The sequence below is a fragment of the Galleria mellonella genome, unplaced genomic scaffold (genome assembly GCF_026898425.1).
Source record: "Galleria mellonella isolate WM207_F2 unplaced genomic scaffold, CSIRO_AGI_GalMel_v1 utg173, whole genome shotgun sequence".
Classification (NCBI taxonomy): Eukaryota; Metazoa; Arthropoda; class Insecta; order Lepidoptera; family Pyralidae; genus Galleria; species Galleria mellonella.
Genome location: NW_026442016.1, coordinates 7,402,723 through 7,420,651, shown reverse-complemented (window position 1 = coordinate 7,420,651; position 17,929 = coordinate 7,402,723). Strand labels below are relative to the sequence as shown.

General features: G+C 31.4%; 1 protein-coding gene across 1 annotated transcript in view; it reads left to right on the top strand.

Annotated features, from left to right (window-relative positions):
• The window catches only part of LOC113515703 (protein draper), a 39,017-nt gene that overhangs the window by 10,062 nt on the left and 11,026 nt on the right, over positions 1-17,929 (top strand). Inside the window, exons 3-11 of the mRNA XM_026899977.3 lie at positions 1,022-1,317; positions 3,111-3,354; positions 5,312-5,440; positions 5,558-5,675; positions 7,047-7,258; positions 8,877-9,022; positions 9,786-9,936; positions 12,913-13,019; positions 13,494-13,655. Coding sequence (XP_026755778.1) covers positions 1,022-1,317; positions 3,111-3,354; positions 5,312-5,440; positions 5,558-5,675; positions 7,047-7,258; positions 8,877-9,022; positions 9,786-9,936; positions 12,913-13,019; positions 13,494-13,655 — 1,565 coding nt within the window. The remainder of the gene's footprint in view (positions 1-1,021; positions 1,318-3,110; positions 3,355-5,311; positions 5,441-5,557; positions 5,676-7,046; positions 7,259-8,876; positions 9,023-9,785; positions 9,937-12,912; positions 13,020-13,493; positions 13,656-17,929) is intronic.

The window sequence follows — 17,929 nt, the reverse complement described above, 5'->3', positions numbered from 1 at the left end:
TGGCAGAATATTTTTTCATTTTTAATCGACTTCAAAAAAGAGTACATTCATCACGATTTCTTTTGTATGTCCACGATATCAATGCCCATTTCAAACTTACTTTGATAATACTTTTCTGCAATCGAAAGGGTTTATTACCATAATTGAAGCCATTGTTTATTTTTTTTGCGAGTCATAATATTATATTATGTGCGTTTATTTATTATGATGTTATAAAAATTGACATCATAACCATATTCATCATCAAAATCACACACGGGTACGTGACATTATAAGGTAGATACCCAAATCCCTAACAGTGTACTTATATACAGTGTTCAAAATCCTATCTTCAAGTATTACTTTGAAATCGTAATAGCATGAAATTTCCTTTTGAATTTTTCGGCAAAAGCAGACAGACAACCATTATCTCATACATGCTTATTGTTCTTTGTTAACCAGAGTTGACCGTAAACCGAATGCATTGTTTATTTATTTTTCAATGGCGGGGCGACTGATTACCTCTCGTCACATCACAGTTGTTGAACGGGTCAGTTAACTTTATCGAACGAACCCTTCCTGTTATGTTTTGCCTTGATTGTTAGGACTGTATTAATCAATTTGAAGAAAAATACTTTATGATATGAATTTAGATTATATATGAAATTTAGATTATTTATTGTAAATTAAAATTATTATTGTGGACAGGCTTCTTAACGGTTCTATATAATGAAAGAACAAAATTGCGTAAAATATGCGTCACTATGTCGTCAAAATGTCGTCGCCACCCTTGGCCTCCATCGACCTATGGCAATTTTTACCCGACAATTATTCTACATTGCATTATTACCTAAACATGGAAAGTCTTTTATATTTTTATAAGTAGTTTTTGTTATAGTCTAAATGGTACCAAGTTTATCGTTTCTGTTAAATTTATTTAGTTGTGCTGCTAACCGCGTAGTTATACTTATGTACAATATTTATGCACTGCATTTGTTTATTATTATTATTCGTAGTGACTGCACAATTATATCTTCTCCAGATACGTAACCACAATAAGAGTATCCGAGAAGGAACCGTACCAAATCAAAGAGTATGCATGGTGTTTCAACGTCCCACCGAAATGTTCCAAATACAAAATCAAGTTTCGAGATGTTTTCAAGAATGTGACTCTGCTGAAGTACAGGCTCGTTGAAGGATGCTGCGCCGGGTACGAGCCAGACGATGCGAATCAGCAATGTGTGCCAGTGTGCCAGGACAAGTGTGTACACGGCGTTTGTGTTGCGCCTAACACATGTACATGTACTCACGGATATGGGGGACCCGCATGTGATATATGTAAGTACTTAATATTTATTGGCATATATTCATGTGTGAAATATTTATTGGTAATAATGGTAGTATTTCTTACTTTTGTAAATTTAGGAATGCTTGAAATTTTGATGATTTTAGACCGATTTATATATAATTAATTAAGTAGGTAATAATGATATCAAGTGTAATAATAATATGATTTTCGGTAAAACAATGCAAGGAACATAGGGTGAAATTAGTCTAATCACACTTGTTTGTTTTTCTTGAAAAACATAGAGCCTAAATTACGAGTAATAAGCCTAAGTTACGTTAGTAACCAAGTTTAAGGTTTCACATGTGCTATATCTATTACATTTTGTTTAGAAATGGTTTATGTAGTTTAAATATTAGGTTAAATATCTTTGTATGTTCTTGTGAATAATAAGTAAGTATTCCTCGAACTCTACGTGTTATTTGCGACATCTGCTACATTCTTGTAATATGCCTACATGTTATTAATTTTACGGTTATTTTTTAGGTTCCGTAAGCAAATAAAATGGTTTTATTTGATCATATCTATTTGTTTGTCAGAGCTACAGTACTATTTACAAGTAAAGTCGATTTTCATAAAATTACACATAGTTATAAAAAGATAATCTTCACGAAAAGTGTAATTATGTTGGGAAAATTTGTTATTTGACTAATATTTTTATATACTTACTGTTGTTTCTATGAGCAGATTCAAGTAATAATTGTTCGAGAAACCTGATAATAAAGCGTGCATTCTTAATTATCCCTAGTGCAAGGTAAAAAATTACACTGGAAAATTAAACAACTTTTTGTGTTGGCAACGGAACTCTATTCGCGCATGTCCGACACATTTAGGATTTTTCGTTTATGAATACAACGGAAATAACACATTATGCATATATAATTATGTTTAAAAGCTGTAATGATATTATTTGTTTTGTAACGTAATGTAATATGATGAGTTGCGCTGTATTCATAGAACTAGAACGTCTCATCTCACAAATATTGGTTTTTGTAACGTAATGGACTTCTATTTTTCTTTCATTCGAGGAAAGTATGAATATTGCTCACTCTACCGAATGAAAATATATATTATTACTATCATAAAAATATCAATATTTGTGTGAGAGATCATCCAAATATAATCTTAATTATTATTGTTGATTTAAATTTTTTATCGAATACAGCATTTGTTTATAGGCTGGGAGTGTTTATTCCGGAGTTAGTTTATTCATGGGATCAAAAAGTATATATATTCAGCATATTAAATAAAGAACGAGGAGATAGGAAAGAAACATTTTTGTTTGCTTTGTGAGATCTTGTTTTATTCACTTGATATAACCAGTAGTGTTACTTATTTAGATTTTTATTAGGACTAATTATATGCTATTCATAAATTTTTAAACGGGTTTTTGCAATTTTTGCTTTAGAGCAAGTAAAAATATTTAGGACAAAACCGTAAGCGAACAATCTGATGTGATAGTTTTAGGATTGAAAATTACATAAATAGAGCCGTCAGTCAAAACTGTATTTTTTTTAGATGTAATAATAATATGTAACTAATTCTACTCCGATATCAACTTTTGCATACCAATTGACTTTTAAATAATACAAAATTTTTATTATAATAATGAAAAATAACAAAATTTCATGTAATAAAAATGGGTTTGAAATAATGGAAAGCTATAATGATGGGGAATAAAAATGAACAACAGTAATCAATTAATTTTATAAGGTGTGTTTTATAGTTTTTGTTTCGCGACATAAACTTTATGTAAATATACAATATATTATTTGTTTTGTATTAGCATGTCCTAAAGGCAAGTGGGGTCGTCACTGTCAGAATTATTGCCGATGTCAAAACGGAGGTACTTGCGAGGTGCTAACTGGGGAATGCGCCTGCGCACCGGGGTGGCGCGGAGTCTCCTGCGAGCGACGATGTCCGTTTCCGACTTTTGGTGACAATTGTAGAGAAAATTGTCGTTGTAAAAATGGAACATGCGATCCTGCTACGGGGGCTTGCACATGCGAGTCAGGATTTACTGGCCCACTGTAAGTATTTCTACTGATTATATAATTAATATATAAGCAGCAATTAAGTATGCAGTTACTGCAGTTACATATTCTTTTTATAGTTTCATATGTGGGTACAGGTTACATAGACACCTTAATCCTCAGGAGTGGTAAGGCATGAGGGGTATCATGGACGACAGTGTACTTAAGTATGCAGTTACTGCATACTTAAGTACACTGTCTTGTTATGTTACTGTACTTGTTATGTTCGTGGTACTGTTCATGTCTATAAGCGGTTACTATTTTCCATCAGTTTGTTTTCAGTTCTAAGTAGCATAAAAAAATATGTACAGAAGTAGGAGATTTACTAAAAAAGTAGCACCATAAAGGTTCTTTTATACCTTTTTAATATGAAACCTTAAAAATGAGAAATCCTACATTCATTGATTTCTACTGTTAACTTTATTCTTCATAGTCCTATTAAACAATATTTAGAAGTTTGGGGACTTCCCATTAATGTATATGTATTTATTATTATGTATATTATATAATAAGTATTACTTGTAAATAATAATGAACAAAGAAATATTGATGTTTTCTTATAACTGTAATTAAATGCGTCATTACATATAGTTTATTTATTTTTAATTTAATAATATTACAATGCTGTACTTATCAAGAAGACACAACGCAACAATGAATTATGTATTTGCAATATTGTAGCACTACAAATTATAATTACAAAATATAATAGATATTAAACAAATGCCGAAATGTTATTTTCGTCCAACGTCAAAAATTTTTTTTGCTTCAACACTTTTTAAAAATAATCATTTAATAATGACTGTCGAAGTCATACTATATTGTAATTATATTTGTTTTATTCGTGTTTTAAATTCGGGGATATCCGACTAGTTTCGGACATCTCTTGAGTCCTTATTAGCGTGTGGAGTTCTGCTCGAACATAACTGTGATTATAATAATCATTTAACACAAAATACTGAAAAAATATTATTTTAAAATATAATAGCAGTATTTACCGAATGAGTATTTTAAAGACTTTTTTGAGAAAGATATATGTGCATATATCAAAATTCTTGCTAGGTGGTCTACTCATGATCCAGTTCGTGTCTGATATTCGAATTATAAACTTGAAATTCCACCAAGTCGCAATAATAAAAATATCATAGGTAATCAAAATTTACAAAATTTAAATTATGTGCACAGTTCAAGTTTATTAGCAAGGACTAAACCATTTTAAATAAGTAGTTTAAATTCTAATTCGTATTATACCATAGGGAAAAATAAAAATTGGAATAAGTAAAATGTATGAAAAACAATGAGTTTATGTGACTTTAAATGAATTGAGATTTATTGTGTTGAATCATGCTCATAATAGCGTACATCCTTGTAGTTCACTCGAAGGGACATATCCTTTCGATTCATGTTATTTGAATCATTTGCTTGAAGTGGTAGGTAATAATTCTCATGTAAACGATTTATGTATTGATTAATTGATTGAGTTTAACACACAGTAATTGAACTTTGTTTTCCTTTGTTTTTACTCGCTATTTGTTTTTAGAGTTAGAAAAATTATTGTTACATTTTTTTTAAAATACAGTAAAATTTCCCTTCTTTATTTCTTACATGATGGTATATAATGCCCATCATACTAGGACATCGTCAGATATGTTACAAATTGTCAGCGACAATTTCTCAATTTACAAAAAATAATTAATATGTCATGCTTTATAGTACATACGTAACATTACAACGCTTTATAATACATGCAAGTACATACTTGTATAAAAAATATCCTCACTATCTGATCTCTCAACGCACAGCCTGAAATTTTTATTATTCTATTATAACGCAGGCTGTGAGTATCCCGAAATTCCCTCAAACATTGGTTAATGTTGTACTCGGTACCTTATGTTTTGCATTAAATAAAGTAGGTATATGACCTTTAACTTAAAATCTTATATAATAATTTTAGATGCAATGAAACCTGTCCTAATGGAGAAGTTTGTGAACAAGGTTGCCGTTGTCAAAATAATGGAAAATGCAGCGTGTTTGGTGAATGCCAGTGCACGCCCGGGTGGACCGGGGAAGTTTGTGCGAACAGGTATCAAAAAAATAAAATTTTTTCATGTTTATAAATGAACAAGGTATTCCGTAAAAGATCAGCCTAATGACGTGAATGTGTTATAAGTAGTAACGCCATTTATTCGCCTTTTGCTAGATGTCCTTCGGGTAAATGGGGTGAACAGTGCCAGAGAACATGCGAATGTGCCAATGGAGCGAGCTGTCATCACGTTACTGGCCAGTGTCAATGTGAGGCAGGATTCACTGGAGAAAAGGTATTATAATTTATTAGATGTTACATATAACTAATTAGTTACATAAATTATTTATTGCCCATTTAAAACTTTTTGTTGCATATTTTACTGTGATACTTAATACTACTTTTTAACCGCAACTTTTTCCGCAAGACTGCAATATTGACCGGAATAAAAATTAGCCTATATTCTTATCCATCCTAAATACTACTTTGTATATCAAATTTCAAGATTTATGACCCGTTGGGGCGCCAAGAGGTAACAAATATATTACATTTCACATTTAAAATATTAGTAGGGATAAGGATTATACTATTTATAGATAGTACCTATATGTTGGTGGTATGTCATTATGTGTCATAGTTTAATTTATTTAAACACAAAATTGATTATATTTCTTAATCAATATCCTCTTTAGAAACCACATAAACCTACTTAGGCAATTTTATATTTTATTAATTAATTGTCAAGTAACATATAAGGAAAATAGGCTAATAATATATCATAGAGCAAAATTACTTTTGCAAAATAGTAGCTAAATTTATTTACAATAATTAAATAAATATACTCCTAGCTGTAATTCCTTATCTAAGATACCCCTAGTCAGAGGCATGGTGATCGTTGTAGTGGAACGTAACACTCATATTCATTTTGCGCTGAGCATATTAGTTTCCAAAGTGACAAGAGGCGAATCTATCAATGTCACTCGGAATAATTCGGTTTGTTAAAAGGGGTTAGTTTTAACCGATAGCAAGCCGAAATAGTTTTGATTTCTTTACAGTATTGTTTTATATTCTAGGTACGACCCCTCATTACATGGAGTGACGACCTTAAATGATTTGTAATGTGTCAGTAAATGTAGGTCGCTCGGGATCGTTCCTTATGGCAGTCGATAGGAAAGGTCTGTGTTCAGGAGTGGATAGTTAAAGGCAGATGTGATGATATAATAATTTTGAGATTGTTCTGAGAGTTCTGAGAGTATTCTGTTTCGTTATCTCGAAAATAATGTCTGTACATAACATTTTATTTTAGTCCGTAACTTTACAAACTTTCATATCCTGTGTTAGTTGTCAATGATATGAATAATGATGATATGAATACTGTCACTAGCTTTCGTGTTAGCATATCCATTATGGTAAATATAAACTAATATTAAGGAGAGGAAATATTTATTTTTTTGTTTGTAATGGATAAACTCAAAAAATATTTTACCAATTCTTTGATATTTTACACAACATATTACATGACATACAAACATTCTTTGATATATAGAAAGCTATATTATCAGCGAGTAACATGGGCTATATTTTATTAATAAAAATCATACCAAACCGAAGTGGTTCGCTGGTTCTATATAGTATCAAAAAATAATTCTAAAATACATTTTTGTAGTGTTTAGAAGAATGTCCAGTGGGCATGTACGGGGTTGATTGCATGAGCAAGTGTTCGTGCGAGAACGGCGGCTCGTGCTCGCCGCGCAACGGCTCGTGCACGTGCAAGCCGGGCTGGCGCGGCGACCGCTGCGAGCAGCGCGCCTGCGACGACGGCCGCTGGGGGCCCAACTGCGAGCACGACTGCGACTGCGAGCCCGCCAACACTGAAATGTGCGTTTCTGAATACCACCAAGTTTATTTTTAACTAGCTTTTGTCCGCAATTTCGTATGCGTTGATTTTGCGAGTAGGAAAATCAATATCAATCAAACAATCATTTCTAGATGGCGTATCAAATAAAAAAAAAACATACATTATATTCTAAGTTGGATGTACAGGACACAACTAAACAAACCACATCTAATTTGAGGCAGTAATTTTTAAATATACTTACAGACGGATCAAAACACAAAAAAATAGTGTTGGCTTATATTATTATTATTAAGATATAACAGTTTTTCTTAAATACCTCCAATGTATAGACTTTGTCTAGTTACGAATTTATTACATGTCTATAGATTTTTGTATGTAACTTGACAATGTCAAGCAAGTTGATGTAACCCACCCAATATAAGATAGATGGTAACCGTTGCTTATTCACAAGAACATTTCATAGACTAATACGAAGTGTGTATGCCTTGTCGATTACAAGGCAATCACACTTCGTATTAGTATTCTAGAACTTAGTGTACTAGAAAGCTAGGTGCTTTTTCCTCTGATAAACTGCCACTTGTAATCAATATATATAGATAGATGTAAAACAAAATAGTCGTAAATTCAGTTTTTAGTTCCTAGAGGCAACATTAACGATAATTGCTGTGTGATCACTTTTGCGCAACACATAATTGAATATTGACAGCAATTATAGAAAAATTTTGGTAATTCAGAACTGATTGCAAAATACATACAGTTATTGTTTGATATTTACTAGGTTCGTGAAAACGACAATGGATAGTTACTTAGGCCAGACCTGTGAAAAATGGCCTTACAGAATAGTTTAAAACATTTTTCCTTACTAATTGTAGGTATGTGCATCATAAGGAAAGGACCACGAGGATTGATTGTATATAAACAATGTAGGTCAGTTTTCGGTCAGCGCCGAGACGTTTCATTGACATTTGTAATTGACTTGAATATAAATCTGGCCTTATCTTAATCTTTATACACGATAATCGATATCTCGGGTCGATTTATTATTTACGTGTACGATAATACTACAGTGTAAATATTAGAAGCCATTCAACATGTTGAATATAGTAAGCGAGTCGAATGATTTGATTTTCACAACAGAACAAAAAGCATACTAATATCGTTTTTCCAACAAATGTACATCGTGCAGTATACAGATAGATCGTTTGTACCATGTTTTATGTTTGTGATACTATTTGCACAGGTAGATGTCATGTATCTCCAACATTGTCTCGGTCACAGTTCTTTTTATGCAATTTAGAATTTTAAAGACCTCCATAGCGCAGTGGTAGCCGTGTCACTTTGCGCTATTGAGATTCCGGATTCGAATTTGAAATTGAATTTTTCTGATATGGCTTGGGTCAGGGTTGTGGCCCCAGAAATTCATTATCTGATTTCTCATAACACACAGTGTCCTAGCTCGAGAGCCAGGCCATAGGTCTGGTTATATGGTACTTTAAAAAAAGTGCAAATGCGTTTACTGCCCACGGCTACTGACGAGCGCCGCGGAAATGCGTGCAAAAGGAATGGTAGGCCTGCCTACGCCGGCGTACCGTTGTAAAGTACTAGTGAGCGATGCCTGACCGAGTGTGATGTTTGCAGGTGCGACCCGTGGAGCGGCGAGTGCTCGTGCGCGGCGGGCTGGCGCGGCGCGGATTGCACGCGGCAGTGCCCGCCGCTGTCGTTCGGCCGCGGCTGCCGCAACACGTGCCGCTGCGAGAACGACGCCCAGTGTTCACCCCTCAACGGTACGCATCGCCCGCCACGCGACCTACTCCCGAATCCTTCTTAACACCGTTCATTACTTTTACTCACCGAAGTGTGGCAACATCACAATTATTATCTATTGTACAAAATAATTTAATATTTTTCGATGTTTTTGATTAATTATTTTTAAAATGTTCTGCTTTTGAAGATATTAAGAATCATCATATTTTCAACCGATTTCAAAAAAGGAAGAGGATTTCAATTCGGTTAAATGTTATAAATCGATTTGAAAAGATTTTCTTTAACCTGACAGATTATATATTCAGACTGGTTCCATAGAAACTATCAAAATCGGCTCAGTAATTTTTTAAATGGTTTTTTGCTACCTAAATCAACATTTACATGTGTTTTTGATGTTCTTCTGTTATATTACTCAGCTACTAAGTATTAAGCATCTTTATATTCTTAATTATTTTTTTAACATTTAAAAGTATGTATTATGAAGATTTAATAAATTTAAATACGGTTGTTTTTTAAAAAGGCTTATATAACAAATCTAAATTATAATAAAATATTTTGTTTGGACTAATATTTTAGATAGCTAACTAGAATCTGATTCAGAATGTTGATTTGTGTCTCAAATATCATTATTATACAATACTTACGTTATCACATCCTGTGTATGATATTTTTTTATATTAATTTCATTTTTACGATTAGATATAAATTAAGATATATATTTTACGTATTATTGTATATTTTTTATGAAATTTGAAATATAATTGTGTTAATTTTTTTCACAAGGTTCATGCACGTGCCCCCCGGGATATCGGGGAATACAATGTGAAGAAAAGTGTCCGTACCCGCTATACGGCGACAACTGCTTGGAGAAATGTGATTGCTACAACAATGCCACTTGCTCACACGAAACTGGCCAATGTTACTGTAAACCTGGGTAAGTTGTAGTATAGCGAGGACAGAGAGAATGTTGAGCGTTTAAATTAACAGGATTACTATTTTTATATAAATTATATTTATATTATTTCTTTTTTTATGGTACAAGTAGTAATAATATTACAGACGGGCTTTTTGCTCGCTAATTTGTACGCGTAGATTTTAGAAGTAGAACATCCAATAGAATATACTACTTTTAGAGGGTGATAAAGATGAAACATACACCAGATTTCAAGTTAGACCTTCAGGAACACAACTGTGATAACCGCATCCAATTTGGTGCAGTAATTTCTGTGTGATGTTGAAATAAACACATAGTCCAAATATTTAATAATTATTGTTTTGGCATCTATTTTTATCTATTACCGTTTTATTAAGTGGCCTCGTATTATTTTTTCTTAAATATTTTCCACGTATAGACATAGTCTAGTTACAATTTTATTGTATTAGTAAGATGTGAGTACTAAGTATTGAAATTAAATAATTATTTCATTACTTAGATTTAAATATCAGAACAATGTGGAAGTTAGATAAACAAATTGTATATGAATTGCTACGAGAAGTAAGTTATCTATCAAACGTCTTTATAAATTTTCACCTTTATAATATGTTAGGTTGTCAAGGTTGAGTGAATGAAAAATTTGAAACTATTATACGCCGTTATTTCATTTAAAATGCATTCTAAAGAGTAAATTTACTTATTCTTTAGTACACATACGAGATAATTTTGCTATAGTCAACTTATAGAAAGTAAACGAATACATAAATGTAATACATGAAGAACAAAACAAGTAGGTATATAAATAAATAAAACAATGACTGTTAACGCCTCGTTTTTCCAATACTGTTTGTCTTAAGAAAATAATTTTAATCTCAGCATACATACATTGTTTCAATAAAACAGATATATAATGTGTTTTACGTTGATAAAACTTTGTTGGCTGTCCTTAGATAAATAAATGTAGTTTAATTGTTAAACGCAATTAATTATTTATTATTATTGTATTAACATCATGTTTATAGAATCATACCTAATCATATAATACCTACATTATATTGTTTTATTTTGATAAAATATCATTTGTGACTACCCTTTTTACTATTTATGTTAATCTAATCTATGACTTTTGGAATGTCGCTACTAGTAAATTAAAAGTTATTAATCGGAGTTAAGTTCGATTCAGTTAACTCTATCGAATGCAAAAATAATTAAAAAAATCAGTTCAGAATTGACTAGGATATTGCATAAAAACATACACACAAAATACATCGCATCACTCAACTTCGACTTGGCGATCATGTAATAATTATGGCGCAATGACTTGAATACTATATTCAATTACCTCAATAGTGCTTCTCAATAGGTAGGTCTTAAGATGAACATGGATCATGTCTAACGTCCATGTCACACCTATACCGGTTATGATCGAGAGCACTACGCTTAAAGTTGTCAACGAGTATGTATAGTGTATACCTGGAACAACTTGTTCGACTAAGTTAGTCCAATGTCGATTGAGAGGTCAACCAACGAATCCAACTCGGCTGGCTCATCTGTATTAGGTAAACTTAATATAGTTTGAAGACGAAGTTCTTTAACCAGTTTCTGTTGCCAGTGATGATTTATGGAACCGAAATATGGTCCTATACGTTTGCTCGTATGCAAAAGTTTTAAATTACTCAGCAAACTATGGAGAGGGCTTGTAGTTTTTTTTTGCGTGACAGAATCTCAAATGAGGCTATCTGCAAAATAATCAAAGTGGCCGATATATGACAAGCCCATTGCCACTTCAGTTTGCTTATAGCTGAAGTGGCAATGGGCTGGTCACATAGTTCTAAGAACTGATAACCGATCGTACAGGCAAACGCAGTGTAGGACGTCTCTCCACTAGATGAAATGACAACCTCAAATGCATTGCAGGGAGCCAGTGGATGTACCTAGGTGGCTCACGACCGTTCTTTATGATAGTCTATGGGGGACGCCTATGTTCAACAATGGACGAATAACTGCTGATATGATGATGATGATGATACACACAGAATCATACAGGCGATTTGAAAATCTCCTTTTTTAAATCGCTTAAAATATTTAAAAGACTGAATTAGTAATTGTTTTTACAAAATCCTTTTTCTTATATATATACGCATCGTAAAACATAATAATATAGTATTTTAAAAATTATACCGTCGAATTGTATATTACATTTCGAACTTTAGGTTATTTCCGCCAAAATGTTTTCTTATCACGAATCAAATAAACTGATGATAACTAAACTGATTACTTAACGAACAGTCAAACATACGAAGCTTAGAAATACTAGGAATTCACGTCATTTCTTCCTTTTTTCCATGTATTATCATTTATTACGTGATTACACCGTAAGAACGATATTGTTATTGTTGGTATATAATTTAATAATTTATTATTTAATTTATTTTAATTTAGTTTTAATATCTTTTATTGTATTTTAATTTCCTTATTAAATAATAATGTTCAAATGCCATTTCTATATATTTTTTATAAAAGTCGTAAAAGGAATTGCAAGCTTAAACTTTATCGATAAATTATATATATATTATATAAATTATTCGCACAACAGAACAGGGGTTCGTTAAATTTGTTTTAATACACTTGAATAAGTATCTATTTGACGACATTATAAAATTAATGTGATCGTGAATATTATGCGGCAGCGAATCGCTTGACTCATCTCGCCTTTAAAATACTAGTAGTAGCAATATATCGTATTCAATAATATACTCATATTTCAAAGCAATTAAAGTTGATGATTTCCACACATTATTATTCACCATATGACTTATTTGTGTCAATTATATGTAATTAAAGCTAGATATTTTTAAAATAAATCGAGTACTTAGTAAACATTAGAAGGAAATTATTATGCAAATTGTGTCTTCATTCATCATTGACGTATGTTATTTCTGTGTATTGTTATGTGAAGGATTATTATTGTTTTAGGTATGATGGTTACAAATGTGATCGACCGTGCGATCGAAAAAAGTTTGGGTTGAATTGTCTCCAATATTGCGACTGTGACAATGATTCACCATGTAATCCTGTAACTGGTAAGTGAAATACTTCGTTTGCCTAAAACAAAGTACTTATAGTAGCAGGAATGACAAACAAGTCGATAGGGTAAAACTAATAAAGTCTAATCGTACTTACAATTTTATTATATTATATTATACATATACAGATGTATTGTAAATACTTATGTATATCCTTTGATAACATCGTCATCTTCAGGAATGACATTACATAAGGTATACTATGGGATGGGAATCACATTGTATTCTGCACTATCCATTGTGGTGTTATGTCTATAGGCGGTGATCGTCACTTTTCATCAAATGGGCTAAATGAATAGTTTGCTATTCTAAGTATCATAAAAAAGAAAATGAAATTAGTAGTTATAAGTACCACAGAACATACGTACAAAGTACAAATCATCAATTCCTAAGTATAAGAAGCTTCAGGGGTCAATTTTAAAATCTCCGAGAAGATGATTTGATTTATAACTAAGTTGTTATGATCGTTAGGCAAATGCGAGTGTACTGCGGGCTTCGTGGGCGACAAGTGCGAGCGGCGCTGCCCACCTGGCTACTTCGGGCACGGCTGCGAGTCCGCGTGCAACTGCTCCTCAAACGCGATTGCGTGCCACCACGTCACCGGCCAGTGCATTTGTAAAGACGGCTGGCAAGGTACGGCACTTTATTTTCAATCACCTGTACAAAATCACGATTGCAATCCGCATAATAATCACTATTCTTCTCACTCCTCTCCCTTTCCCGTGGGTGTTGTAAGAGGCAACAAGGGAAGTTAATGGTTGAGGGATGGACAGCAACATCTCTCCTAACTATTTAGATTTATTCGATTAGATTAGATTCGATTGAAACTTTGTCAAGGTGGATAGTTAGTTTAGACATTTATTGACGTTTAAGCATTAGCATTTGAGGTTTACCTAATATTCGGTATTCCTATATTTCGCACATATTAATATAAATATTCTTCCAATATTACACATTTATGATATAATGCCATAGGAGCCCATGCTGTTTGCTAAATTTGTTTACCTGAAGTTTATCAGTGATTCAGTGCTACAGTAATTATTATATGACTGTATACACTTTATAATCATTATTATCTTTTTTAATATATAATGATCCCGTATCACGTTGTTTGTTCATGCTAAACTCGTCGATAGTTTTTATCCTGATAGGAATAAATGTATAATCAAATCTTTAATTGTATTAATTCGGGTACAAACCAGTACCTACTTAGTTCGTCAGTCATTCCTAGAAAATAATTATATATCATTTCATTAAATAATACTAGGTTAGTCTTTTTAATATTTTAATTAATATTGATAATGTCTTTGATTACTCAGAAAATAAATATGATCGATAACTTCTTTCCATTACCGCACAATAAATTAATTTAAATTTATTATCACGATAAATATAATTCAATTGACTTATTGATATTTACGTCGTAGTTATTTTTCTAATTTAATTTGTACGTATATTATCTACTTATCATATGACCTTTCTTTAAGACATCGTTTTTATTCATGATTTAAGAATTAGTATTCCAAATATGAAAAATCTACTTAATTATTTTGAAAAAATTGCAAAAGAAAATATTATTTTTGTAAGTATCTGTGTAGTAGCTCACGTGATGTTAAATATAATTTGTTATTATAAAATTACAGTATTGATTTCTTGATTCAGGTCTACCTAGGACAGTTGGTATGTACATTAGTTAAAAAATGTCATAACCTTTTGTGTTTGGTAACGGATGTTTTGGGAGTATGTAAACGTAATGACACCCTATGTAAAAGTAACGTTGTAACGAGATCGCACTAGAGTTTTACCATGATTGCTGAAAATGTCACTATACGTTAACCGTCGTTGCGGTCGATTCTGAGGCGCTAATCTCTAAACCTATCTCTAAAATTAAAATTTGATATAATACGAAATCTTTATTCTAAGGACCAATATAAAGTGAATTTCTAATCAAATTAAATCAAAATTATTGTAAATTTAGTTTATGGCGGTTCATTAAACAGTAAATTCGTGAAATCATCAAATTAATATATTAGGTAAAGAGGTTGGGTTACTGCCATAAAATCGGCCCCATTATCATACGATACATTACAGTTACCTAATTTCGTGACACAAAGATGGTAATATTAAGGTATTGGAATGAAATTTGTACTGAGTCTTTTTTCAATTTCTAGTTGTCTTCCATTCAATACAGTCTACGCGTTACTAATGGATGATATTTTTCAGATTCAGGGGGTTAATTCAAGTTATAGTAACAGTAGTTATGACCATATTTCACTTGTTAAGAAAATTAAAATTTCTTATTATATGTCATCTGTTAATGGGAGATATACTTTAAATTAATAATCTGTTTATGTTTAATAAAATTTTTGGCAAGTATTATTTTTTATTTTACACTATTTTATTATTCAACCTCACCTGTATTATTCTAATTAAATTAATATGGTAGAAAGTGTTGTATAAATATTAATTGTGTAGTATCCGTTTTGTTGTTTGATGGGAATATTTACTAACATGTTTTAATGTTGTTATTCGGAAATAGAAATAAATATTATCGAATATTATATTATTTGAAATTAATTATATTTCGGACTTCAATACCATTGTCTAAAGTTTTATATGCTATATATTTTTAGGTTACATACATTTAGGTTGCCTTATTACACCAAAATTTTATTTTATATAACATCTTCTTATTAAAAACTAACGGTCTGTTTTAACTTACCCAGGTTTTTTTTTTTAAATAAATTACAGCTAATGTTATTCGTTGTTAATGAAGCTTTCTATTTATTATCAATCTGTTTTGATTTAGTTCTGAATATAGGCCTCCCTTAACGGTTAATAGTAACGCGTGAGAGATGTCATGGCGTGATAGTGTATCAACTTGTTGGGCGTACAATTTATACTTTGCGTTACTGTGCGTAAAAATTTATACTTCCTATTGATTGCACTAGAATAAGCCCTCTTCCTCTTTTTCTGTCATTAAACAGAGAGTGATAAGACCGAGTCATTTTCGAACCCTATTTTCCTGATTGTACGATTTGTTTGCAGGGTGTTTAAACATGAAGATATAATGGGTGTATATTAATATTAAAAATAATATTCGTTCGGCCTCATTGACTATTTTTCAAACGGTTTCAAAAAGAAGGAGGTTTTTAATTCGGTTGCATTTTCTTTATGTTTCTTACCTCATAATTCTCACACTTCTAAACCGATTTGGAAAATTCCTTTTTTATCTGTAAGGATATACTTACCAATAGGCTCTATAGAAATTTTATCAAAGGCGGTTTAGTAGTTTATAGATCAACATAACAGGTTTTGTCACAATTAACATCTTTGTTGTGTGACACAATCTTTATTTATGTGGATGGTCGCTTAGTAACTATTATTTAACGAAACCAATATACACCGAATAAGAGGTACTTATAGATAAAAATAATAAAGACAAAGTATATTTGTATGAAAATAGTTAGGTACTTTTTATTAATACAGTAATCCCCCCTATAACGCGGTAGATTGGTTTCGCGTTATAGGAATAGAATACGGGAATACCCTTAAAATGCATTTTTACGACCTTGTATAACGCGTTACGTATAAATGATTTATCACATTTAACTTTTCTCGCTGCAGGGGGCTTAAATCGAATATTAAGAAAAAACTATGTTATGAACGAAATATGTACCTTTTATAAAAATCAAACTAAACTAAGAATATTTCAAATAAAAAAAAATTATGCATATGAATTAAAGGAAAAATAGTTAATTTCAAATAACAGTTTCGTTACATGTTTATTCGCTGTCAGAGCTATCTGAAATAACGTTCCACCGGCATCTTTTTTTTAATGGAATGCGTAATTTATGCGTTATATGGGGGTGTGCCCTTGTCATACAGGGGATTGAAATCGCGTAATATGAAAACGCGTTATAAGGGTATCGCGTTATAGGTGGAATTACTGTATATAAACATTTTCCTGCGATCGATTATTCTATACATTTTTATCTACGACTACGTTCATAATATTTAGGTTTAGTAGGTAGCCAATAAAGATTGCGCATGTTTCATGACTTTATCTGGCTTTACTTTATCACATTAACCTTATTCGATTGATTTTATCGTTTGAATTTCATAGGAATTATAGAACATATCTATGTTTTACTACATTTTTATTTTATCTGTACTTATCATTCCTTATTGGAAATATTTAAGACATACCATCTTTATTTATGAAAACAGAAATCTTCTATGAATATATTTTAACTATTACGATGTTTTGGCACTTTCTTTCAAATTGGAAATTTAACACAAAAGAAAGTGACAAAAGAGTTCAATAGCTAAAATAGGTTTATGAGATATTTGTCGTTTTTATGAACTTCAGGTTTGAGATGAAGTTGTATACCGATCGTATATATATGACATATAATTGTGTACTTACTCATATATTGGACATATTATAAAATTTATCTTAGATCCTAAGGAAGGATTCGTTAAACATTATTGTTATAATTATTAGATTGTAGATATAATACATTAAAACGAAAAGGTGAGTGAAATGAATATTGTAGTGTTAATTTTTTCTTTGCTTTTTTTCTACTAAGAGCGTGACTTTGTTTTTTAACTTTTGGCTCCTTAATAACTTAAAATTTTAATCTTTATTTGGTTTAAAGATTAATATAAACTGCTTATTATTTCATTACATTATAAGCTTATAAAAAAACATTAGAATTATGATATTTACGGTATTATTTTTATAATTAAAAGTCAACAGATAAATTAATAATACATCAATATATTTTTTATACAACTTGAAATGGTAAGCAAGCCTGATGGAATACCTGATAAGTAGTAGACATGAACAGTGAATACACAGAGATAACCATGGCTCCCTCATTCGTTACTATTTCTAAGAAAGT